This window comes from Neovison vison, chromosome 9 (assembly GCF_020171115.1).
Source record: "Neovison vison isolate M4711 chromosome 9, ASM_NN_V1, whole genome shotgun sequence".
Classification (NCBI taxonomy): Eukaryota; Metazoa; Chordata; class Mammalia; order Carnivora; family Mustelidae; genus Neogale; species Neogale vison.
Window position 1 is genome coordinate 52,525,903 of NC_058099.1, and position 27,414 is coordinate 52,553,316.

The 27,414-nt window shown below is 36.2% G+C and overlaps 1 protein-coding gene across 4 annotated transcripts in view; it reads right to left on the reverse strand.

Annotated features, from left to right (window-relative positions):
• The window catches only part of CCDC171 (coiled-coil domain containing 171), a 292,691-nt gene that overhangs the window by 95,188 nt on the left and 170,089 nt on the right, over positions 1 to 27,414 (reverse strand). For all 4 annotated transcript variants that reach the window (XM_044265626.1, XM_044265625.1, XM_044265624.1 and 1 more), the window contains one exon: positions 51 to 196. In XM_044265626.1, the coding sequence (XP_044121561.1) occupies positions 51 to 196 (146 nt within the window). The remainder of the gene's footprint in view (positions 1 to 50; positions 197 to 27,414) is intronic.

Sequence of the window (27,414 nt, forward strand, 5' to 3'; positions counted from 1 at the left end):
ATTGATCTTTTGTCTGTTTTAAGTGATCTCCCCAAGGTCCGAGTGCTCACTTGGCTGCCATGCGGAGGGCGCTCTCCGCATCGCGGATGTTCTCCTCCAGCCGACGCTTGTCCTGCTCCAGCTGGGTGAGATGTCTATTGAGCTGACGCAGAGATTGATCTTTTCTTCTCAGCTCCATCTTTGCCTCGGAGAGACTCTGCAAGCAGACAGAAAACAGAGTTGCTTGTCAGCCCTGATAATTAACTTCAATTTATGCCATAGGCTATTAAACAAAGAAGGATACAGACTGACTGAGAAGCAGACTTGGGTCATTACACATCAGGGTTTAACAAATTTTCTGCAAAAATTTCACGCACCTACTAATTAGAAATGATAGTTCTGATAAGATTTTGAAAAAATGTTTAGCTACAAAATACAAGTCTGCTTTATTTTTTTAAATACCGGAAAGCACATACATTTTATTCTTACACCCAAAAAATCTGATTATAAAAACCTCAAGTTCCCTTTTCTTTAATGAGAAAGAAGTAAAGATTTTCAGGGGAGAAAGCACAGGAAATTTAGAGTCTATTCAAAACAAGAACTGGCCTGTGGACAAAGTGTGTATGTGAGTGAGGGGGAGGTGGATAAGGACCCCAAGAGACTGGGGAACCCAAACTGGAAAGTACCACTACTTTATTCATAAAGAGTTCCAAAACAGGTCACTGTAGACATCTCAGTGAACTAACAGGACTCACAGTAAAACTCACTTACTTGCCGTGAAATAACTCCATGTCGAAGGTAGCAACACAAATGTGATTAACACCTTTCATCTAACAAAGTTACAAATAATATTTGAATTCAGAGTTATTTATGTTCCATAAATATTTTTCTATTCCCAGAAGTAGAAAATCTGTTGATTGATATTTTGCTATTTGCTTTAATCTGAAATATTCCCTTAGCACAAAAATTTCAAAATGTGAGTCCACAACTCTGGTTTGGAACTTTCAGGCTAAAGTTCTTAGAATCAGAACTCAAATTTAAAGAGGTATTTTCTAGACTTCATGTAAAATAACATAGGGATCACAGGATCCCTTAGGACTAAAAATATGCTCATTCTTTTTCTTAGGAAACTTCTAGAATATGAGCTTATCAACTTTTCAACTACATCTGTTATACAGTGAGCTAAACAATTGGTTACACAAGCATAACATCTTCTGCTTCCTTCTCAGAGGTTAGCCACACATTAATGTCCACTGCCTTGCTTCAAATATCCAGTTAAGAATAACCAAATGCTGTAATTTTCATGTTCAAAATTCTTCTACAGTATTCTCTTAATGCATTCACAATAGGTAGAACAGAAAACTCAAGCAGCCTTCGTGAAGCTACAACAGTTAACTCACTCTGATTGCTAGCACACTGAAAGCAACCAGAAGTCAAACCAAGTATTTTAAAATGTTAAAATTTTTAAATTCATGATTTCACTTTTCAAACAGTCAAGCTGCTTCCAGACAAATATAAGTTTAAAAAATTTAAAAAATAAGCAAACTGTGATTACTTATAAGATATATTCTACTGTAATCTTCAGTGTTCACAGATCATCAAGAACATCCCACTATAGAAGCATCACTGATTCAAACCAACTTTTAAAAAGACAACAGGGGCCCCTGGGTGGCTCAGTGGGTTAAGCCTCTGCCTTCAGCTCAGGTAGTGTTCTCAGGGTCCTGGGATCAAGCCCCACATTGGGCTCTCTGCTCAGCAGGGAGCCTGCTTCCCCCAGTCTCTCTGCCTGCCTCTCTGCCCACTTGTGATTTCTCTGTCAAATAAATGATTAAAATCTTTTTTTAAAAAAGACAACAAAGAATAGATTGTTAAAGGCCATGCTAACCCTAGGTATTTTGTGCCAGTGTTAAGATATTTAAAGGCACTGAAGAATCATGAGATTTCTCGATTTAAAAAAGTAAAATCTGTTCGAGTCCTTTTCAAGCCGGTATTTCTGACATCTTTCAGTTGATTAAAAAAAAAATGCTATTTTTCAGATAGGAAGCTAAAACTAATGATCCACTACCACGACTTATGCATAAAGTTCGAATTCTTTTTTCCAACAGAAATAACAGATTTATGCCAATCCATTCCAATTCTCTTGCCCAGTAACTCTCATGACTCGCGGTGGACATTTGTGAGGGCTACTTGGGGTGCTGCCTCTAGCCTTGTCCTAAACTGATGCTCACTGGTCCCGTCTGAAAGAAACCCATGATCCCAGCATCATCACAAATCACAGTCACTTGACTTTTCAGCAATCTTATGCCACCCTTCCAAAGACCATATAGCTCTCAGAATCCAAATCTCTGCTTTGTATCAAAATCTTCTTGTTTTCCCCCGGCTTTCATACTCATCTCTCGGGGGCAATGAGTGCGCAGGGAGTCACCAAAGTCTCCTAAAGCTTGTTTGCCCTATTTTGGAAGAGGTGAATGTAGCCCGTGCCAAGACTGAAACTTCAGAAAATGAACAAGAAGTGGTGTCAACCAGGTTGCGTAGGTCACACTTCCTGTGAAAATGAAGACATAGCAATCATGGTGACTTAAATTAGAGACACAAAATGCCCTTTTAAAGAGTTGAGGGACATGACAACGGAATCCACATCAGTGGGTCCTAAGGTCCATAATAAAGATGTGCGCAGAGTGCTGAGACAGAAAAAGTGGTTCAATATTATGTTCTTTCCCTAATATTCACCTTTTTTGGTTTTGATGACAAAAGTAGAAATCTTCAGAAATCTCAACACTGAGCTTTGAAGACAGACAGACATATTTATATGCGTGTGTATAATGTATACACACAGGTACTCTTACCATATATAAAATATAGCACATATTACATGTTTATATAAAACTTGAAGTTCAGCTTTTCTTTGCTCCTGTCCAGGTTTATCTAATTAAAACCCACGATAAACTTTATGGACTCTAATATTTCCAACCGAATGACTGAAACCAAGAGGGTGTGCCTCTAGGCAGCAAGGCAACAATGATAAGCAGCGGGTTAGCCACTAATTTCTCAAGCAGGGTAGATTGTGAAAGTGTGATGTTCTGATATCCAAGAAACTGTTCAGGAGAGAATAGGATAAATCAAGTTTAATAACTCTGCTCCTAATTGTTCCCCCAATGCTCAACTCTAATTACTTGGAGAACTCTCCTGACTGTCACCTGATATTAAGTTGTTGGAGGCTGAGCCTGGAACAGCGAGATAATCAATAAACATTTAGTGGGGAGAAGAATGAAGATCCTGTTAAGCAGTGGGAACCTGCAGCACCCAAAGCCCTCCTGCTCATGAGAAAACCTATGGGACAGCCATAGTGATTGCAAAGCAATAATCCAAAGCACTGTTTTTAGGCCTTGAGGCCTTTAGGCAACAGTACGTTTGAGGAAAAAAGGTTAACACGGTCACCCTAATTACAGCCCACTTTCACATACTTCATATATAAGCGAAGACAAGCCAATTAGGTAGAAAGGAAGATAAGGGAAGTTTTATTTGTATACTAATTAAACCCCTGATGAAATTAAAGGAAAAACATACAGCTCTGTAATTGTGTCTGAGAAAGGTCACTTCAGGTTCAGTTATCAGAACAGCACAGCCTTGAGATATTTCACTTAATCCACAATACAGCCCTCATTTTGTACTCAGGTCTTAATATTTACCAAAAAAAAAAAAAATTCAAAGCCTGATACTGCATTTATCTTTAAACTGTGTTGTGAACAATTTTAGCGGTTAGAAAGCGAATGCTAAATATGATAACAAGGGCTTTTAAAAAGACAGAATAATATTCTGCCTAGGTGAGAATCGATGCCACCATTCTGCCCAAGATTTGGAGTTTTTGCCTTAAAACCAAAATGTCTTAAAGCAAATTTTTACCAAAAAATCCCAAATTGACTGTATATCCAAAGCTACTCTGCAACATACGTATTGCATTTCTTTGAATAACGGTGTTGCTGCTCACCTGCATTTACACCTCTTGCAGTCCAGGGGGCTGGGGGGCTGGGTGGGGCCGAGGCTTTCACTAAACCACTTATAAGAGGATATTTTGACATCCGGTTGTTTTCCTAAGGTGGTCACATAAAGCTATTTATTGCTAATGAAAGCTGTCAAGAAAAGTGTGGGTACCAAGGAAGTAGTTAAATATAGGGAAGGCTTAGAATACATGGTAGATGTGAATATTAAAAGACTCACATGTTTTCTAAAATGTCTTTTTTCTTATTTGCAGTTTCTGAAGTTCCCATAACAGACGTGCACTACTGTTCAATAAGAACACAGTTATTTTTTAATTCACACGTGATGTCATATTTCTAAAGCTTTAAATGTTTATTGAAGCTAACACTTTGTTTTGATTGTGAATATAAATTAAAATTCTATTAGTTTGCACCTATGGAAATATTTTGTGCAGTGGAATTTTTTTAATAACTGCTTTATGGAGCTAGAACTCACCTACCCCATATTCACCTTTTTGAAGTGTACACTTCAATGAGTTTTAGTATATTCACAGAATTGTGCAACCATCACCAGTAGGTGTCTGTTTTGGGGAGAAGAAGTTCTTTAAAAAACAACAACAACAACAAAAAACCTGTCCAAACAACATGGCCACCTAAATATGGCATCTTCCATTTCAGAAAACTCGAATTCTAAACTACACATGATATACAAAGTTTATCATTTTGTCCAGTAATCGTTTCAAAAATGTAAAATTTGTAACACAATTTCTCTGAACAAAATATTTGCCTCATAAATGTGGTCTAGCACAAAAGCTCAAGTTTTCTGAGAGAATGTGCACAACTCTCCAATTAATATTTCTGGATGTTAAGGGGATCATCCCACAGGTTCTTTCTCATAAGGGTAGAGTGTAGCAGGGCTTTACACCATTAGGGCCAGTGAGGAAGACCGAGCCCCAGGAGATACTGCTTCTATAGATTTTCTTTTGTCTAATGGGAAATATCTATGGATCCACATTCCTACGGACTAAAAGCTAATGGCTTATTCAATTTGGTATAAAAGTTAGTCATACAAAATGAAAGGCTAAGACAAAACCACCAGCGTTCTAAAGAACGAAGCTACATTTCCTAGGCCAGAGGTAAAAAAATATCTCTGACATATTTTCTTTAAACTTGATTGCTGTCTGACTGCCATTTTTTAATAAACATTCCTAGGTTGTGGTAAATTGGGAACAACATCTCAGGGCACTAACACTAAGGCTGGAAAGGAAACGGCACTGTCTTCAGTCCTACTCTCATAATGGGACAACTAGAAAAGTATATAAATCAAGAACGGAGTGGCTGCTGGGTCGACCATGTTAGGCTAGCTGCCACAGAAAGCGTAAAGTTAAAGCTTACAACTGGGCATACTAGTTAGGGCTGAAACAAAATACCATATTTTACAATCAAGCGTGAAAATCTGTGAGATAGGCAATCAGACAATTTACAATAAATATATGATAGTAAAAGATGCTGATACATGGTGAAATTAATATATGGATAAATTTTGGTTCCTAGTATTCTATAGTTTAGATGGATAGTCTGAATTAAAAGTTCTGCAATTTTAAGTTATCTTCCTTAGGGACGCTGTCTTCTACTATTTTCTAATGAAATCCTACACAGAAGGTGAGTGACATATTTATAAGCTGCAGCAAAGATGAAATACCTTACCCATTTTGGGGGCTGAATAAGATGACAGTCTAGTTACAACTCATATGTCTAGTAAGATGACAGATGTGAAAATGTCCTATAAACCAAAGAAGGCTACATAAATTTAATACGCATGATTAATACAATACTTACACTTCTCATGTAATGACATTATAGCCTTCTTCAAATCCCCACCTATACCTGGCAACTTGAGTCTCTGTTTTATTTCCACATCATCATATAAGTATATGTATATGCACACACATGTAAATATATATAATTTTTTAAAATAATGATTTCTATCACATTTGAAAAAGATAAAAGGAAATTAACAAACCAAATACAAAATAAGTTACTTTCATAAATGGGCCATATACCATAGGGATAATTATCAAAAAAAAGGGAACATATGAGTGATGAAAATTCACCTTTAAAGTTTCAAAGTATGCTGTAAGATTTTGTTGTATAATGCTTTATGCCTATCGGTACCATATTCTCACATATTCCTTTGTAAATGTCCTCTTACATCCCATCAAGATAAAAGCAAAAAGTTAACCCTTCCCAGTAAACTAACTGAATGTGATCAATAGTAAAATATAAAGGAAAGAAAAGGAACCTCATAAAAGCATCCAAAGTGTATTTAATGCTTTTGTCTAAATCTCACATACATACTACAAAACTGGTAGGCTAAAAGTGTTAGGTAACGATAAGGTGAAGTGGGAGAGAAATAGTTGAAACACATTTCAGAGGACCAAAAAGGAGGATAATAAAGAGAATCACGAGAGCCCTCTCAACTGGAAAATATACTCAGAAAAGTAGAGAATGGACAAGTGGTAGCTATATTTACTGGAACACATGGTATGGAAAGCAGTGATGTGGCAGGAATATTTTCTCAGAGCATAAAACAATTTCACTGTACTACAAGCCTTATGAAACAGAAACCAGCTGCAGGAGTCAACCACCGCGACACTGGTCTAATAGGATCAGCTCTTGGGTTCCTGCGTGGCTCAGTTGGTTAAGCACCCGCCTTCAGCTCAGGTCATGATCCAGGTTGCTGGGTTCAAGTCCCACATCAGCCTCCCAGCTCAGTGGGGAGAGTCTGCTTCTCCCTCTGCCCTTTACCCTGCTCTTGCTCTTTCTCTCTTTAAAAAAAAAAAAAAAAAATCATGGCCTCTAAGTTCCCTCAGTGAATCCCTAAGAAGTAGCAAGGGAGAGAATACACATAAGTTCTTCTGTTGGACCTTATCAGCTATAGACTACCCCAGCAGGTCCTAAAAACTTGACACAGCTATGTGAAGGTCCAAAAAGTTGCTGAATTCCCTGGCAATATTTTAAGTGATCAAGCTATGAATTAGGTTGTAGAAAAAAATATCATTTAGAATGAAATGCTATTTTCAAATCACTTGAGAATTACCTAAAACTACTGTCTAAGAAGAATTAGAAAAAAAAATGAATAATTTATAAAAGCCTTCATATAGTTGGATTGATGACATTTAAATAAAAATAAATTGTTGTTGGAGGAATTTTTTAATTTTAAGAATTCTTTCTGTGATATAATTAAGTAATAGCTTAGGTAATACTATATCATAATTAAAATACCCGCACAGTAATATTTTCATTGTGCTACAGAATTTAAATAACTATTTATTTTGAATATGCTACATATTAAATAATATTAGTAAAAGTAAATCAAATATCAACTGAGTAAAAATCAATTATCTAAGAGAATCTGAAGGTCAAATGTAAATTAGAAAAATAAACTTGGGTTCCTTTAGGCATAAGTATAAATACAACAAAGTCCAAGTTTTTTCTTGGAAGTTTATTCATTGGATGAATTTTTGTGTATTAAGTATTATACTACTGAAGGTATGTGCTATGGTGAGTGCTCTGAAGTAGGTAAACCTGACAATTCACAGACCTGTACTCCTGGGGCTAATAATACATTATATGTTAATGTAATAATAACAACAACATAATACATTATATGTTAAAGCAATAATAACAACAACAAAAAAAAAAAAAAAAAAGTGGGGCGCCTGGGTGGCTCAGTGAGTTAAAGCCTCTATCTTCGGCTCAGGTCATGATCTCAGGGTCCTGGGATCGAGCCCTGCATCAGGCTCCCTGAGAGCCTGCTTCTCCCTCTCTCTCTGCCTGCCTCTCTGCCTACTTGTGATCTCTGTCTGTCAAATAAATAAATAAAATCTTTAAAAAAAGAAAAAACCAAAAATATTATACTAATGATCACTGTCTTAATGTTGGAAGTATAATCACGGGGGTGGGGGAGGGGCGGAGTTCTAAACACCACACCTTCGCTAACATGCACCATCTGGAGCATTCCACCTTTGTATGAAGACTCTAGGCCTGTTCTCAAACAATGCCTGTCATACTCTGAGTCTTCCATAAATGTTTGCAATTATAACTTATTTTCCCCAAATTCTGTGGGGAAAATAGCTGAAGTAGCAACTGAACCACAAGACTTTATCATACAAACATCTGTTATATTAACTCATTTCATTCTTCAAAATCCAAGGCAATGGTTCACATTATCATTCCTATTTTACACATAACAAAACTAAGAATCAGAGGAGTTAAGTAATATTTCCAAGGTCATGTAAGTACTGAATGGGTTTATGCCAAAATGTGAGCCCAAGTCACAGCCCACTAAATCCTTGTTCTTTATCCTGCACTAACAATGATATTAGTAACCATCTCTCCAGAATTTCCATAAAATCCACTAACTGGGAAATCCCCACGGAAATGTAAAGCCAACATTTCACCTATTTCTCAAGTAAGGTAAGGTGTTTCAATCTATGTAAATGGTTGCTTTCTATTTATATTGAAATAAGCTTCAATAAGGACTTTAGTATTGTGTAATGGCACACTTTCAATGTCAAAACTCAAAGCGTGCATAATTCAAGATCTCCTGTGTGAAAACAGGATCACTGTCATCACTTATTAAATGTAATAATGAAATTAAATTAAAAACTAAATATTTACAAAGTAAGGCTGAATTATATAATAGTACACCATTACTGTACAGAGTTTTATATATTTCAAGACCACATTAGACCACTGCGTTTTTTCCAGCCTTTTGAAAAGCAGTGGAGCTCTCTGTCACTTTCCTCTGTAAGTCAGCAACAATGGCATTGAACTTTCCCCACATATCTTGAGATTTGGCTGCCCAGCAGAACCACTTCTTATAGGTTTATTACATGATCTCCACACTAACACAGTATGTATCAAGCTCTATAATATCAACACTTGTAGCCAAACCCACCCAGTAAAGAGATCTTAGCTACTGTATGAAAGGTCATCTACGTGCCTAATTTAATCCGAAAATGCCACCTTTGAAGAACTGACACCATACGGGTTATATTATAACATTATAGCAAAAGAAGAATTAGTCATTAGGACAAATATTTTTAGTCAAAGAGGTGAGAGTAGAACTGAATTTGACTGAAAAGAATCCCGTTACACAAACTGAAAGGGACAAAGGAGAGGAGGAGGGGAAAGGGAAAGGAATTGAGAGAGCAACAGTTCAAATCCGGTAGTTCTGGTGTCATTCCAGCTCATAAGAGGTGACACGGACAAAGCAAATGGCCATCACAACCAAACCTGCTGTTCCACCTTGTGGCCCTCCTGTGGCTCCGATACTGCCATACCCTCACAAGGAGGTAAAGTGAGAGTGAGTCTCCTGCACAGAAGATGTGCCTTCATTTGACCTGACCTGTGAATGTACACCAACTTCATTTGGTGCCCCACTGAAGAAATGGCACCATATTCCAACATGGAGGAAAACCTGGCTGTTAGGGATTTGTTTGAATATGTCATCTCTAAATGACTTCTTACAGGAACAGAGATAAAATAGGAGCAGTTTATTGTAGGCTGGAAGGGGTGAAAAGAAGGAAAATGGCTTCATCCTTTTTCCACTAATAATTTCAAATATTCCATTAGATTTCACTAAAGAAAAAAGGCGCTTTTGGTTGTATAAGATTTTTGCCTTATATGCTGATCCTATAGCCTAATCCTAATATAGGATGTGACTCTACTGTATCTATTTGTAATCGTGCTTCCTCGTGCCAAAGCCATTATTAATAGTAATAGTAGTAATAAGAATAACTAACACTTCCTGAGTACTAATCTTATTAACTCTGTGAGGTGCGTACTACTATTATTCCCACTTTACATATGAGGGAACTGAGGCATGGAGCCCAAGGTTACACAGAGCCAGAGTTCAAAACCAGACAGGATGAGATATAACTAAATAAATACATAAAAACAAAGAATGTACTCCTCTTCAAAATGAATTATCTAGAAAGATGAGAAGAGGTTTGGAAAGCAGTTGGTTTCTTTTTCTTATTTTTTTAAAGATTTATTTATTTGAGGGAGAGAGAGAGGGAGACCAAAAGCTCTGCCCCTATTGCTGAACAGGGAGCCTGATGAGGGACTCGATCCCAGGACCCCAGCCGAAGGCAGCCACTTAACCGACGGAGCCACCTCGGTGCCCAGCAGTTGGTTTTCAAGCTAAGTGTTCAGTGTCGTGAAGATCGCTCTCAGCACAATAAAACGGCATGTTCTGAGAAATACAAGAGGTAAGGCATGACTGAAGAATGCCACTGAGAATGGCAGAAGAAAAGACTAGAAAGGTACATGCAGGCCAGTTGCAGTCAGAAAACCAGACTTTTAATCTTGCCAATGGTTTTTACACAGTATTCCACAGAGGGGCATCAAGATAACTTGGGGGCAGCACTTGAATTAACGGACCCCCAACTCTCTTCCTTCTTTCAACCAGACTGTGTTTGAATGTCTTCTATGAGCTTTTGTGTAATATTACCTTCAAAGAAGGGTTCTACGGCTGAGTACTTGCCAACGATTGTCATAGAAAGCTATGGGGAGCCACTGCGGGATTCCTGGCCTGGAGCAGCATTTTCCGATCTCAGTCTCAGAAATCATATATACAAAGCATAACTGCCAAATTCGAATGAATGCACAAGATCATTCTGGCATACTGCAACAGCTCATTTGCATCTTCAGCTGGAATCTAACAAAGGTTTAGTAAGATTTCACCTTTGAGTATTCAACCTAAATCTGATATACTAGATTTAAAAGAATTTTTAAAAGAACTAGCTTGTACCAGATCATTTTCCTTAGTATGTTAAGGAGTATTATATCAAATTCATGCTTACATTCCTCAAGCAGAGTAAATATTATTTACTTTATATACATGCAGTATCCTAGTCACATATCTTCTATTTCTACTAATACCTATATCAAATCCTGTAAGTTATTTGAATCCTATGATGGAGACCCATAGACTGAGACACAGCAGAAATATCTGATGAAAAGAATATGTTATTTTAGGAGCACAAAAAAGCTGATTAACAGCTAAAATCAATGGTTATTTTCTAATAACTACACTGTCTGGTATTTAAAAATGTCCTTTCCACATTTTACCAATAACAAGTTAGTTATAATGCTGGGTCATTTTAAAGAAAAAAAGGTTCAAAAAAGTTACCACTAGCAATAACTAACATAACGTAATTAAATAAATAGATAGATAGATATGTAGATAGGTTAGTATAGCTTTCCCATTATGCTATAGCCCATGACAATTATTTTTTGCAACATATCTGAGTGAAATATGTAATTTTTCATTCCTCTTCCTCCTAATAACTATAGAAAAAGAGACTAGACATGAATAATACAGATAGTGTTGAAACAAAGATTCAGCAACAGTTTGCAATTTCAAACAAAGTATTGGGAAAAAAGAGAGAGATGGGCCCAAGCTTTGTGCAATTTCTTGAGAAAATGTACTTAGGAAAACTTGCATCTTTGGGTAGTAACAGTTGAATATATATATACTCTGGGGAAGAAACAATATAACAAAACATTATTTTGAGGCTTTGTTTCAAAGGGAATTTTCCCTATGTGTAAGGATGTGTGTGTGTGTGTGTGTGTGTGTACATGTATATATATTTAACTCAATAAATAGTACCATTTTGGTTATAAGAGCTTCTCATAAAATTAGTATAGTTTACATTTCTGATCCCTCTGTAATCAACCCATTTACTGGAAGAAAAACACACAGCTATTGTATCCATCTAAATGAGTGAGATCACCATCTTCTGGTGACTCCTTGAAATGTCAAGCGTATGGCTTCTGGAGCCTAGACAATGCTTTGTGGAATGTGGTTAACAAAGCTACATATTCTAGAACATTCAGGTTTATTTAAAGAAAAACAGCAAAATACTCTGAATCTTTTTCTTTTTAGACTAAGAAAAACTCTAAAGCAAAAGAGAAAATTCTGACTAAATATACAGTTTCCTACAGGGTGTCTGGCTGGCTCAGTCAGTTAGTGCAAGCAACTCTTGATCTTGGGGTTGTAAGTTTAAGCCCCACGTTGGGTGTAGAGATTACTTAAAAATAAAAAAAAAAATTTAAATAAAAATAAATAAATAAACAGTCCCCTGTTTTCAACTCTTCTAGCAAACTTGGGGAAAGAGCTATCTACAGGTGATAACATGTAAAGTTGTATCAAATTCAATCAATCTAACTAGAAAACAAAATTCATCTTATTCTGTATTTATGAAGTTTTTAAAAAATCATTTATTATGGTGGATTGTATTTGTTCCACCTCCCTGAGGAGAAAGCATACTCTTTCCAGTCCCACTGCTTTCTGGCTTGACCATGTAATCAATGGTGTCTCTTCTGGAAGAAGGATTATATATTCCCTACCTTATCAGATTCAGAAGTGCCCACATTACTTTCTTTGGCCAATGAAATTTGGACAGAAGTAAAATAATGTCAATTCCTAGTAGATACAAGAACAGCAATGTCCTAAATAGAGGTCATTACTGGTAGCAAGACTAACAGTGTCCAAGATAGGGGCCACTCTATGACCCTTATTCAGAGTGAGAAGCCTATGAAGCAGAAGTACAGCTGATCCATGACAGGTATACACAAGGCATGAGAAGTCCCTTGTAAGGCTACTGAAATTTGGGGGTCATTTGTTACTGCAACATTACAAAGAGTATCCTAACTGATACACTTCTATTCCTACATATAGCAATTTACTCTAGGGTTTTTGTTTTTTTTTTTCCTTAGTATTTCTGTTCTTTCTTTCTCCAATTCTTTCTTATTTATTTTAGAAAGAGAGTGTGTCTGGGCATGCAGGCAGGTGGAAGAACAGAGAGAGAGGGAAAGGGGAGGGACAGAAAGAGGGAGACAATGTCAAGCACAATCTGCGCTGAGAGCAGAGCCCTACCTGGGGCTCAATCTCACAATCCTGAGATCATGACAACTCTAGGATTTATACAGCTATAAAATCATTAGTGGATACTTTAAAAAGTCAGATTCTAACCTGACTTAATATTAGATCATCAATAGAGAAATGAATTTTAATTAAATATTAAAAACCACAGCAAGTCAGTTGATTTTAGTCAGTATAAAAATATGATAAAAGTATATCACGATCTTACAGAAAAATGTTGAGTTGCACACAATTAAAATAAACTAATATGCACAGCTATAATTGATAAAAACATTTTCTTCTAAAACCTTTTCTAGTTTATATTGAGTGTATGCATATCTCACTTCAACATTTTCCACTCTAAAAGATATGAGGAGAAAATATGTCTAAGCAATTCTTTATTCCTTTTCTTTTCCTTCTTAAAAATAAATTATATTTATTGACATTTTAAAATGGTCATGATATATTTCTAACTTTTTTTTCTCTACTTACTTATTTGACACAGAGAAAGAGAGAGCAGGTAGGCAAAGCAGTAGGCAGAGAGAGGGGGGAAGCAGGCTCCCGTAGAGCAGAGAGCCCAATGGGGGGCTGATCCCAGGACCCTGAGATCATGACCCGAGACGAAGGCAGAGGCCCAACCCACTGGGCCACCCAGGCACCCCTATATTTCTGAATTTAAAAAGGTGATATTATAACACTATAAAATGTATTTTCAAATACATCTATGATATACTGTACACATTACTAATATGTATGGAAATATATTAATGTTTACATTTAAAATTTTTAAAGGTATGTGCCAAAGTGACAACAGAAATATTCTTAGTATTATTCCATTATTTTTAACATATTATGTATAAACTCTAGGTAACAAAAAATGCAACTGTCACAATTTTTATAGGCTCCACTTTCATCATAAAACCTTAACTTAAATTTATATATGGAATATCATAACAATAGTAATTGAAATTGATTTTGTAAATGTGGTCTATAAACAAGGGAAGGAAATTAATCAGTTATATAACCTTTTATCAAATGCATATCAAATATGCAGTTATATTTAATCACTATCATTTATCCAACTCCTTGGGAAAGAGATTACAAGATTTCAGTGATTTGTTTCCCTTTCAGAGAATAAGCAGTAACAGGCTTAGGATTTCTTAAGCTAATAGTCACATCATAATACAAATCCATCTAATTCAGGGGATTTTGCCAAAGCCTCAACCATAAGTAAAGTTGTTTCTTTTTAATACTTTTAGCCATAAATGCCTTAAATCCACATTCTTCATAGACAAATGATTTTCTAAATTACTTAAGGACCTTTTGTCTGTTCTGTGTCACAGGACTCAGATCAGAAACACAGATGAGTTCTATTTCCATCACAGAAGCACTGTTGATGATTCTGGTATGCTTTGATACTCTAACTTTACTCCTGAAATAAGATAAAACCACTATAAAGGTGCTTCTCTTTCATCTATCACAGAGAATTTCCTTGTTGGTGCTCTTACCAATAATCCTTACTACATATACCTCCCTAACTATATTTTGGGATTTGGCCAGGTTTTTGGCTACCAGAATTCAAAACTGACAAACATATCTTACACTTTATAGTTTCAGAGATTCCACTTTTATAGAGGTTAATACTGCCATATATGTATATTTTTTTTAATTAAAACACAGTAAGTAATATTTGCCAGCATTCCATAAGACCAAAGCATGACAAAGTCATTCATCAGGTAACCCTTTAACTGAAAATACTAAAACAGGGGCACTTGGGTGGCTCAGTGGGTTAAAGCCTCTGCCTTCAGCTCAGGTCTTGATCCCAGGGTCCTGGAATCAAGCCTCACATTGGGCTCTCTGCTCAGCAGGGAGCCTGCTTCCTCCTCTCTCTCTGCCTGCCTCTCTGCCTACTTCTGATCTATGTCTGTCAAATAAATAAGTAAAATCTTAAAAAAAAAAAGAAAAGAAAGAAAAAGAAAATACTAAAACAAAATGCAGTTTTTCAACATCAGGAAATACCAGTATTTTCTGAAATCTCATGTTATGTTAGCTGTAAGACTGAAATATTAGTAAACTTCCAAATAAAACTCAAGCATGTTAATTAAATGTTTCCTATAAACAGAATGAAATAATGATTTAGAATACTTAGCCCCACGTAAGGGTAAAATTACCTCTAAAATGAATTAAACATTGCCACATAATCATGTCAGAAATATAAACATATAATTAGATAATTACCTCCAAAGTCTAAGACATTTATATTTATGTTCATTCCATTACAAATGTAATATTCTAAAGTTGGTTACTGTATCTGATCAGAGTTAAATTAAATTATTTCTGAAACAAAACCACCGAGTCTCAGATTAATGAAAACGAAAACACATTCAGAGAGTAAATAAATTTTTATTAGTCCTTTAAGTTATAATGTACTGTTAACTAATTTTAAAATGGACTCATTGAAACAACAAATAATAGTATTTTTATAGTTAACCATGGAATGTTTGTAATTAAACTGTACAGTTTGGGTCGGTCTTGTAGTGCATTCAAAGAAAATAATTTTTCTAATAGAGGAAGTCTTACTATTATCCTCATCAAAAAACATCTCTGGGTTCTGTTTCTTGTTCCACCAATTACTAGCTCTGCGACCTGGGGCAAGTTAAATTCTATGTGCCTTGGTTTCCTCAGCTGCATATTATGGATGATAATATTTAACTCAAAAATTGTTTTAAAGAATAGATAAGATATTATCTGCAAATTACTTAGCAGAGGGCTGAGAAAATCACATCTAGTGCAAGGACAAATGTCAACAAAATGTACACAGTCCCTGAAGCCACAGTCCACAATGGAGATTTATAAAATTACAGAGAAGCCCTTCTGAGAAACCCAAGTCATAAGATTATAAAAATGACAAAATACTTTTAGCATATTACCAGTTCAATTAATCACAGAAACTAAAGACTCTTACTTAATGGTGACAAAAATCAACTTCAGTCATTATATACTTTACATGGCATAATGCAAATAACCATCATTCACAAAACTACAAATAGTTTACATATACTTGAAAATAGTGGCTTTCAGACTGAAATGTATATTTCAGACAAAAACATGACCTCATTTAAGTCTGCTGGGCCAGGAGATCAAATGCCAACCACAGCCATGTAAGACCAAATGAGAGGAGAAAGAGATTTGACTTGAATATCACTGAAAAGTGGATTCGACGCGTGCATGCTCGCTGTGGACTTATTTGGCCTTTCTCCGGCGTTTCATAAGACCAAGTTGGAAAAATAAGTTTCTGTGGACTTAAGCTTTAGTGGAAAGGAAACAGAGATCATGGGGAAAGTTGATTAAGATGAAAAGTAAAGGCACCCTAAGGAAAATTCCTTGCAAGCTGTACTTCTCTACAAAAAAAGCAAGACAAACAAATAGGAGGTCAGGGCAAGGGACAAAAAAGAAATCAAAACCAAAATACCCAAACACCCTCTAACTATAAGGGACTTTAATATTGCAACAAAACCAGAGAAAGAAAGAAACCCAGAAAAGTCATATGCATTGATATTCAAGCTACCAGGAAAAATATGATTTCAAACATTTTTTTAAGACAGTTTTGTAGGCCTATTGATTCCTTCTGCACATTTCAAGGTAAAGTGGTTACTTTGTAGTTGACTTGATAATATAACAAAGATCTCTCAGGAATCTGGATTTAACAAGAACCCTCTTTAGAAAAGAAAAAGAAAAGTTACAGCTCAAACTAACTGGAATAAATGGTATGCAAGTACACGTGCTTAACATGCAATCTACTTATGCAATAATCCCATATTTCTTCCAAAGCATAAATCAATAAATCTTTCCTGCTGCACTATAAATTCCAAGGTCATGAACAAAGATGTTTATTAGTATAATTACAAGGTAGAAATAATACCATTAAGCCTCCAGTTCCAGGTCTCATAAATTAATAGAAATAGAAGATTAAGAAAGTGTTAAGTATGGTTTTAATTTTTAGCCACTAAAAAAATTCCTAGTGTGGCTCTCTTCTCTGACATGATCTAACTTCAAGTTTCATTTTCATTTGGTCTTTGAAGTTGCTAACATTTTTTTAAAAGTACTAGTAAAGTACAATTTTGTGATCATAAAAATTAAGATATGGCCTTAAGAAAAGAAAGGGAAAAGAGCCAAATTGAATGGCTGAAGGGAATTCCTTTATAATATAATGAATCACTCAACTTTAAAGAAATTCTTCAAGGGGATCTCCATGTTCAATTTCTAAATACTTAAAATTCTACACAATTTTTAAACAGTGTTTGAAATCGATCTCTAAAGAACTGCAAATATGCACAATATTGACAATATCAATAACCCTCCAATATCCAGAGGCCTCACTTTTTACTCCCCACATAAGCAAAAAATCAGTATTTCAGAGAAAAAAAGTTTCTGACATATGGTCAAAGACTTTGAGTGCATTATTTCACATGTGAAAAAGAATTGCATCAAATGAGAATCTCTAATTTTCGATGTATGCACTTCCTATTATTATGGAATTTATTATCATTAGAATCTATCAAAAAGACCAGGTAGCTGTCCTACGGTTCTATTTGTTTTGTTTGGGGGCAATTTTTTTTTTAATATACTTTCCGTCTAACAAGCAGCAAACTGCAGTGCAGAGCCTAGAAAATAAATACCCCTGATTTTTCTGTCACTGGAAGAATATATGAATTTTAATACCATAAAGGTATGTTTATGTGCCCTCTGATTACAGCATATCTGGAACATTTAAGGCTAAAATAAATCTCAACACATCATCTACATCTGGTACTTTCATGCCTTGTCAGAATTTTTCACCACCTGAGAAACAAACAAAAAAAACACCTTCTTGTAAGGATATTACGTTTAATAGGTACTCACTTAATGCCTGAGTCACTTGTTTAAATAAAAACAGCATTCCAACAAGTAATTTTCTGGGTTCTACCAGTCCTATCACTGCTTGGGGACCAAAGACCTATTCAAATCCCAGCAAGGCTACAGGAACAGCAGCTCCTCCACCAAAGACAGTAGATTTGTTTAATAAACAAACCATCTCTACAGACTTCTCCAATCTCAGTCAGTAGTGAAGTGCTTTTGATATCGTCTACCCTTAGGACACATAGCTTTTACATACAATTCTAACATAGTTCTTACACAGTTTGCACATAGTTTTAATAAATCCATCATTGTTCTCTCACATACCAAGTTTTGCAGTCTTTTCAGTGAGAAAGAAAACACAGTAAGCAGATTTACAGCACCTGAAGCTTTAGACACTTCAGACCTTAAAATCAGTCACTAATGTTCTGTGGCCTGTTCTCCCATCTCACATCTTTGCATCTTTCATCTCTCCCTTTCTTGTCTCCTCATCCTCTCTCATCTTGCATTTTCAGAATCATGGCTTTCCATTTAGACTTATCAGGATGGTCCTAATTTCTTTAAACTTCCTTCGGGTTATCCAGTACCATTTTTCCGTTTTGCCCATTGTGGTTTCCCCAAAGCAGAAATCTTCCTTTATCTAGTATGTTTGCTCCCCATCCACATACCAGATAAAAAAAGAGGGATGTTAGCGCCAACAGATGTACATACAGAGTCCTACTTTAACATTTATTAGCGGAGGAACTTGCTCAAATGACTAACATTCGAATCTGAGACTTGTTTTCCTAACCTGGAAAAAAAGGAAATTACGCTGCCTAGACCATAGGTTGCTGTGAGGATTCAAGAGGGTGTTTTATTTCTGGTACCCTGTAAGGCCAGGTACAGTAATCACTCAAAAAACGGAATGCCTGCTACTCTTTGCCATGTGAAGTCTGACCTCTGGCTCCACCATTTTCGGAGCACAGGCAGGACTCAACACGCCAACGGCCAGTGCCCAGCCTCTTCTGTGTGCCAAGTGAGGAGGAGGCTCACTGGTCCACTAAAGGTACACACACCCTAGTAATTATTTTTGCAAATCAAAAGCAGCATTTTTTTGGAGAGTTTTTTTTTTTTAATTTTACTGTTTTTTAATTCCTGTCATAGTTAACATAGAGTGTTAGATTAGTTCAGTTGTACAATATCGTGATTCAACAATTCTCTACCAGTCCTGGAGCTGATCGTAAGTGAGCTCCTTACCCCCATCACCTACTTCACCCATCCCCTACCTACCCCCTCGGGTCACCATCAGTTTGTTTTCTAGAGTTAAGAGTCTGTTTCTTGGATTTGGCTTTCTCTCTTCTTTTCCCCCTTTGCTCATTTGTTTTGTTTCTTAAACCCCACATCTGAGTGAAATCATATTGTATTTGTCTTTCTCTGACTTATTAACAGCAGCTAATTTTCTGACCTGTTTTTAGAAAAGAGCAAAATAATGCTACACAGATAGTTTTAATGTAAAACTTAACAACTCTCTGACGACCTATAGTTTCTACAAATAATATCATTCAGACTTCCCTGGCACCCCGTATCTCTGCATCTCTCTCTGTTCTGCATAACACACGAGTGTTCCCAGGTCTGTTCTCTCCCATGAACTTCAATGTCCGTGCAAACAGGAAGATTCACTAGTTGTTGAATAAATATCTCCTTTGAAAACTATCTCCTCTTACAGAGTTTCTACATATAAATCTAGCATAAGAAGAAATATCTTAAAGTGTTGGGCATAGATTCAAGGTTACTATTCAATATTTCTGGGCATTTGACATCATTAAACAAACTTCCAGTGAAATTCTTCACCTAGGACTTTCCTAGGTCCTGCTCTTCTCTACCTCCTCTTTTTCTTGCTGTCTTCCAAATTTAGATCTTTCCTACATTTGTCTGCTCTCTCACACCTTCAAGATCTTTCCTCTATTCCTTACAACTTTGACGACACTTGACCACAACCGCCAACTATACCTTTCCTCACTCAAATGTATGATCCTCTCAAATTAAATAAAACCAAAAACTGAACTCCTAATCTTTCTTATATTCCCCAAACTGATCTCCCACCGTAATCTCTTTCTGTTAGGAATACTATTAATCTTACACAGTAAAATATTAATTCATCTTTTATTCTTCTCTATTCCTATAGCCTCTACCTTAACCCTCTTAGGAAGCCCTAGTATTGAAGGTGTCTAAAAAAGAAAGGTCCTCACCTCAGATTTTTTTAAATGAGTTATAAGCAATAACAAGAGTAATCCTTTTCCCTGATTCTGGCCCACAGGAAAGCAGGTCAGGTATGGAGAATTCTCACATTAACTGCTCAGGCACAAAGAAAGGATAGCTTAGAAGTGGAGCTGTTTATTCAGCTACAACAAACTAGAGGTCCAAGAATAACTAGATTTTTTTTTTTAACCCAAGTCGACAATTCAATCTAAAAGGAACAAAACTCAGGGCACTCTCACCCAATAATCTTAATGAGATTAAAGACACATATACACAAAATCAGGAACAAGAAGGAGCTGATAATATCAGATATATGGAGGTTTTTTTTAAGCATCATGAGGAACAATATGGCACAGTCCGTGTGTATGAAGCACATTCTCAAATTTGAATGAAATGGAAGATTTTTATAAAAATATACAGTCAGACAACCGATTCAAGGAGGCCTAGAGTCCAGTTCAAGATGACTCCTCTTCCCCATCAAAACTCCATTCTAGGAAAAAGGATCAACAAACAACAAAAGTAAAGGGAGAGGGATCATGAACAGAAGACTTCAGATGAAACCCAGAAGAGGGGGGCTACAGCCTTCAGCCTCGAGGACGTGTGGAAGACAGGGACAGAGCAGAGGAGAGGTGCCCTACCACCTGGCGGATGTTTGTGAAAACATGAGGCACAGTAAAGGCAGCAGGAAGTCAAGGTGCGGAAGACAGAAATGCATGGAAGGACGGTACTCAGAATGTCCGACCACACCCACAAGTCCTTCCCCAACCGTGCAGAACCCACTGTAACCATTTACCTGCAAGCAAAACAGAACTAAAGCCAAACAAGAACTGGGTGAGTGAGTGAGGGGAGAAACAGGCAGCTCAGCCATGAGCATGAGTGCCACAGAACAAAGACCAGCACGCTCATCTGGGGGTCACCCAGCCCAACAGCCAGCCTACAGCCTTTCGCTCTAGAGGAAAGCAAACCAGTGACCAAGTCTTCCCTTTTTTTCATTTTTAAATATGAATGACCAGTCTAATCCTACCATGAATTTGAGGAAAGCCTCTGTTCCAGTTACGAGGGGTGCAGAACAAACGTAGTGGTGTGAAACCCCCCACTTATCAGACTCATGGATTCTGTGGGTTGGGTAGTAAGACGAGGCATGGCAAGGGGTGCAAGTGTCTGCTCCTTGAGAACTGGAGCCGTGGCGGCAGGCTAGTGTGAAAGCATCAGAAGGCTCATTCACACGCGTCTGGCCGCAGATGGGTGCTGGCTTGTTGCATCAGACCTGAAAACAACCATCCATAGTTCACCATGTGGCCTGGGCCTCCAGAGAACAATGGTTGGATTCCACCAGAGAACACTGACAGAGAGACTCAAGAGAAGCCAAGAGCAAGAGAAGAGAATGAACAGGCAGAAGCCAGGGTGCCTTTTATGACCTAGTGCTAAAAGTCAGGCAGTATCACTTCTTCCTTAATGCTCTTCACAGGAGTAGTCACAAAGGCCCACCCAATCTCAAGGAAAGGGAAACAAACTTGACCTCTTAATATTGGGCTGGTAAGATTCTGGAAGTATCTTCCAGGGACTAGAAGGACCAGAAATATTACTGTGGCTATCTCTATACAATACAGTCTTTGACAGCGCCCCCCCTTATGAAAGAAAGGGGGCAAGAGAAATAAGCAGGAAAGATACATAGAGACCTCAGAAGAAAGAGAATTTAAATAATTGTTTATTGTCTATTAAATACACAAAAACCACGTTTTAAAAAGAATGTTATAAAAAACCTAGAGAAAGAACAGCAATTCTTAGAAATTAAAAATGAGTAATATAAAATATTTGAACAGAAAAATTAAACATACAGACTTGACCAGAATCAAAAACAAAAAGAAAATATAGGACAAAATGTAAGAACCACAGAGGATCAAGTCAGGATATTCAACTTTTGACAGACTAATAGGCGTTCCAGAGAGAGAGAAGGAGGGGGGTTGAGGGGAAGCAGGAGAAAATGAGGTTGAATTCTGAAGCATCTATCCAGTATCATTCCACAAAGTAAGAACGTTAATCCTTCTGAGGATTAGCATCTGCCTCATTTTGGTGCTCTCCTGCCGCCACGACTGAGCTAAACTTGAAGTAGGCTGAATTACCAACACTCACGTGAAGATAAGCTGTCGAAAGCTGAACAGCTGCAGATGAAGACATTTCTGAATTATTCCAATTTCCATTTCTAGATATTTTAACCAATCTGCTTTTCTAAAAAAATCCATCAGAGAAAATAAAATGCCCCAGATTCTGAAAGAAAATACTGTATTGGATGGGCTGTGAAGTTGGGCAGATCCTGAACTGAAATACTGATGCCACAACCTACAAACACATGATTCTGGGCAAATGTATTAATAACTCTGATCCTTAATTAATTATACATTTATATTTGTGTATTATCATATGCATCTTTCCAAGTAATCGTGAGCATTACAGAAAGTGTAACAGAGTTTCTGGTCCACAGTAGTGATATTGTTGGTAAGATATTCAAGGTCCTCATGAGATTTGCCAGGTGTGATAACTACATTCCCACTCTGCCTACATCATCAGAAGACATTCTCTGAACTAATGCTAGGATAAGTGAACTACTCATTGCCTGGCCTCACTTACTACCTGTCTGTGTTTTCAGTTATCAGTTACGTGCTTTGTATTAAGGCAGGAGTCCACAGCAAACAGAAGCAAATCAATAGGTTCTACTTCTAATAGGGTGAACAAGAAAAGTACTGTCATCTGAGATTTAGCCATAGATGGAGGTAGAAGAAAAGCTGGGGTGATTCTCCTTATGTTTTGCCTGCCTACCTTGAGAAAAGAGATGGGAGACTTAGAGCAGGAGAAAAGTAAATCCTTCCATCTCTTTATTTATTATTACTTCCTTAAGCATAGTAAGTAGATTACCGCCATCAAAGTCTGAGAACCCAAGAGGAAAGGAAACATTTTAACAGCAGACTGGCCTCAAGTCTCAAGCCATGGAGATAATGACTATCTCATAATAATAGTGTGAGCTATGTTGGAACTCAGGCAATGATTGGACCACCAGAGGCTGTCCAAGCAAATTATAAGGGAGCATTTGTACACAAAGTACAATGATGAGTCTAGAGGTAAGACAATAGTAATGGATTAGTAAGAGAGCTATCAAATTGTACACAAATACTGTTTCTTAAGAGTTTACCTTAGAGAAATCAGCCAGTTTCCTGATGGACTTTGCTATGTTTAGCTATTTTAATAAACATTTTTATTAATTACAAAAAAAGAAAATCCTGTGAAATTCAGAGTTCTAATCTAGGTCTTAGCAAAAGCCCAAACATTGTCAATGGAGACCAGAAGATCATGTAAATCAAAGCACTTGCTACCACCTGGGGGCAGCATACCACTAACTGTTGGAAACAACCTAAGGGCAAAGAGCCAACAGAAGACTTAACATGCAAATGACAAAGACCTCCCCCAAAATATGTCATAAAATAGGTTTTCACCAGTGTACATTCCACCATACATGCAGATATACCTAGATGTATAGTGTGTATATTTACATACACAATAATATATAAGTAGAAATAGTTATATATAGAATTGCTATATACAACTTGCACTATATATTATATGTAAACATATAAATAAAATCTATGTAATTTACTTATATGGAGTATATATGTATGTATATACATAAAACTGTATATACATATTATATCTGTATATATATGAATATGATTAAAACATCAATGTCATTTTTTAATAAAATGGAAATTTTGATAATGAACTGTACAATTCCTTTTTGTAAAGCCCAAAAGAGACTTTTCTCTACCGTGTAGCCTAATTCAGAATATGATTAAATGGCTTGATAGGGGAAAATCAGATTCACTGCTACTGAATTTTCTTTAAGCAGGCAATATATGATAAATAATAGAAATATGCATACTTTCAAGTCTAGAAGCAATAATATCTTCTAAAACTGACCCCTAGAATAACTTTGTTCAAAGGCAAAAATAATTTTCTGTTCTGTCATAAAATATTCTTATGATACACCAAGAAAATATGTGGCATTTATCAATTTTCTTTTAAAAAGGTGTGAAGCGGGGCACCTGGGTGGCTCAGTCAGTTAAGCATCTGCCTTCAGGTCAGGTCATGATCTCAGAACCCTGGGATCAAACCCAGTAACCAGCTCCCTGCTCAGGGGGTGTCTGCTTCTCCCTCTCCCTCTGCCTCCTCCCCCCTGCTCATGCCCTGTGACTTTCTCTCTTGCAAATAAATAAATAAAATCTTAAAAACTAAAAATGTGTGAAGCATTTTATTTTTCTTAAATGTGAAAATTTCCTGCTGTAATAAATTAATATTAAAATTTCCAACCATAACACTCTTTAAAGCTATTAAGGATCTTAAAGAAAAACCTTCTAAGCAATATTATACAAACACATCCAGCTTTTATAAAAAGCAGCCTCACATCATATATATTATCAACTTTTTTTCCAATTATTTTTTCTTCATCTACACAATGTAAGCAATAATTCTTCTCTTAAAATGTCACAACTGTTAAATAAAATATTATGAAGTACTTTACCAATATGTCTAATTAAAGCATACACTCAGAAATGTTTGTTCTCCCTCTTTTCTAAAACTACACTACAGGAATATCCGGGTGGCTCAGTCAGTTGAGTGCCTAACTCTTGGTTTCTGCTCAGGTCATGATCTAAGGGTCGTGGGATCGAGCCCTGTGTTGGGCTTGTACTGAGTGTGGAGTCTGCTTAAGATTTTCTCTCTCCCTCTCTCCTTCTGTTCTTCCCCGACCAATAATAATAATAATAATAATAATAAACAACTACAGTACAAATAACAAATTAACTTTACACAAAATTATTTGAACAAAAAACACCTATGTGGTGGAAAATTCATTGCTCATTTTATGCTCACTACAAAACCAAAAACATACAGCTTTTCTTACCTGTAACACTGGTAAATGTTCTTGGCTTTGATTGGTGTTTTCATGGTAATACCTAATGATATCCAATGCTGGTGAAAATGGGGTCAAATATGTGCTTTTTTTTTTTTTAAGACTTATTTATTTATTTTATTTATTTGAGGAGGGTAGGGGCACAGGGAGTAGGAGAGAGAGAATCTCAAGCAGACTTCATGCTGAGCTCAGAGCCCGAGGCAAGGCTTGATCTCACAAGCCTGAGATCACCACCTGAGCCAAAAGCAGAGCCCCACGTTCAACCAACTAAGCCACCCAGCACCCCAAGCAGGTGCTCTTATATACTTTTTCAGATATAGACACCAGAAGAAATACAGATCTGAAAAAAATGTTCATAGTCTTAAACACACACACACACACACACACACACACACCCCAATTTAAAAAGTATCTATATTTTTGACCCAATAAATCGTGCTTCTTGAGCTCTATCCTGAGAATATAATCAGCTGTGTAGTCAAAGACTTAAATATGAAGTACTCATCTTAATTTTAATAGTGGAAAATGGATACATTCTTAATATCCAACAATGAGAAAATAGTTAAATATATTTTAACACAAGATGGAATAGGATATGGCTTATTAAGATAAACTTCTTAAATAATTTTAACATTGACATTTATTGCCAATCTCATTCACCCAGTTGCTAAGAATTATCCTTGACTCCTCTCTTTCACACGTCACACTTAATCCACCAGAAATTCTGCACATTTTACCATCAAAATGCAAATATATCCAGAATCTCATTATTCTTTACTCCGAGCACCCTGTTCCAAGCCACCATTATCTCTGGTCTAGATCATACTGTTAGCCTCTAACTGATGTCTGCTTCTACTTTGGCATACCTATGGTCTAAATTCTAACAGATGCCAGAATGGTGTGAATGTAAATGTCAAAGTAATACCACTCTGCCTAAAAAACAAGATATAGCACTATATATAGCAGACTTCCAGTTTTATTTGCCAAATATGAATGATGGTTACATATGTGTGACAATGGATCTGCATATATTTGGGGTTTTTTTTTCTATGTTTTTAAAGTTTTTCTTACTTTGATCATGTTTTATCAGAAAAACAAATAAGGTAATGTTTACAAAAAATTTTACATAAAGTTAAACTGTATTATTCTAAATACTTTCAATAATATTTAAAATATGATCTAACCAAAGATTAGATTCAATTAAGAAACATGTCAACTCTAATCTCAAATTGCCACTTGCTGACCACAAATTTAAACATGGAGAAGGCATTTTAAAATTATATATGAGAGCATACACTTCAAAAAAAAAGTAAATTATGTCATGGTAAGTTTAAACAGAAAAGGAATTTTATTTTACTATATATTTTTATGTTGTTCAGATTAACAAAATAAAAATAACAACTTTTTATAAATCTTCTAGATTCTAGCTTGAATCTTCTCTGCTAAATTAATATTTTTAAAAAATGTTCTCAGAGCTGTTGTTTTCTTAATTCTTTTTTCTCTGACCTTGAAATATAATTGACTACCCTTTAGGTCTCAATGGTATAAGTCATTAGGAAGATAAAAAAATATATGGGATTAAAGTAAAAAATGATAAGACTTAAATTAAGTAATGACGTTAATAATCCTAGTTTATGAAAGTGGGTTATGTGATAGATGTTAATTATTATTATAATCAGGGTTTATCAAGTAAAAAATGTTTAAATTTTATAAGGTAAATGAATTTGAGGCCTCTTTTGTTAAAAGCTACTAGAGGAAATATGGCTATTTATTCAAAATTATGTAAATAAGTGACTTCGGTGCAATAGTCACCTTTTATACCCCCAGAGTATGTCAAATAATTTTAGTAATAATATAAAAGTTAGTTCTTTTTTAACAATAAGAAGGTATATATTCATAAAATGTGACCCTTTGTCATCCAACTCCAAAATATCCCTGCAAATTATTCCATTTGAATTTTTTTAAACATACTCTTTCTTCTTGCTTCTTTCCCATCCATAATCTAAGTCTAATTATGTTTCAGAATGGAAAATAATAAAGCACAGGTTAATTTTCTATTAAAATTGAGACATAAGCAAAAAAAAACAGAGCAGCTGCAGGAAGGTGAGGAACAATCCAGGGAGCTTGAAAGAGACGTCTTTGAGACCCTGTGAGTCTGCTGCCGGTTGATGGACACTAGACAAGATAGAAGTAGGCAGGTGACAGAAATGATGACAAAAAAGCTGAGGCCCCTGGGTGGTGCAGTCAGTTGAGCGACCAACTCTTGGTTCCAGCTCAGGTCATGATCTCAGGGTTTTGAGATCAAGTCCCGAGTCAGACTCCAAGCTCAGTAAGCAGTCTGCTAAAGTTTCTCTCTCCCTCTCCCCCCACCCCACCCATGCTCATTCTTTTTAAAAAATGATGACCAAAAAGGGCATGTAAATAAGAGC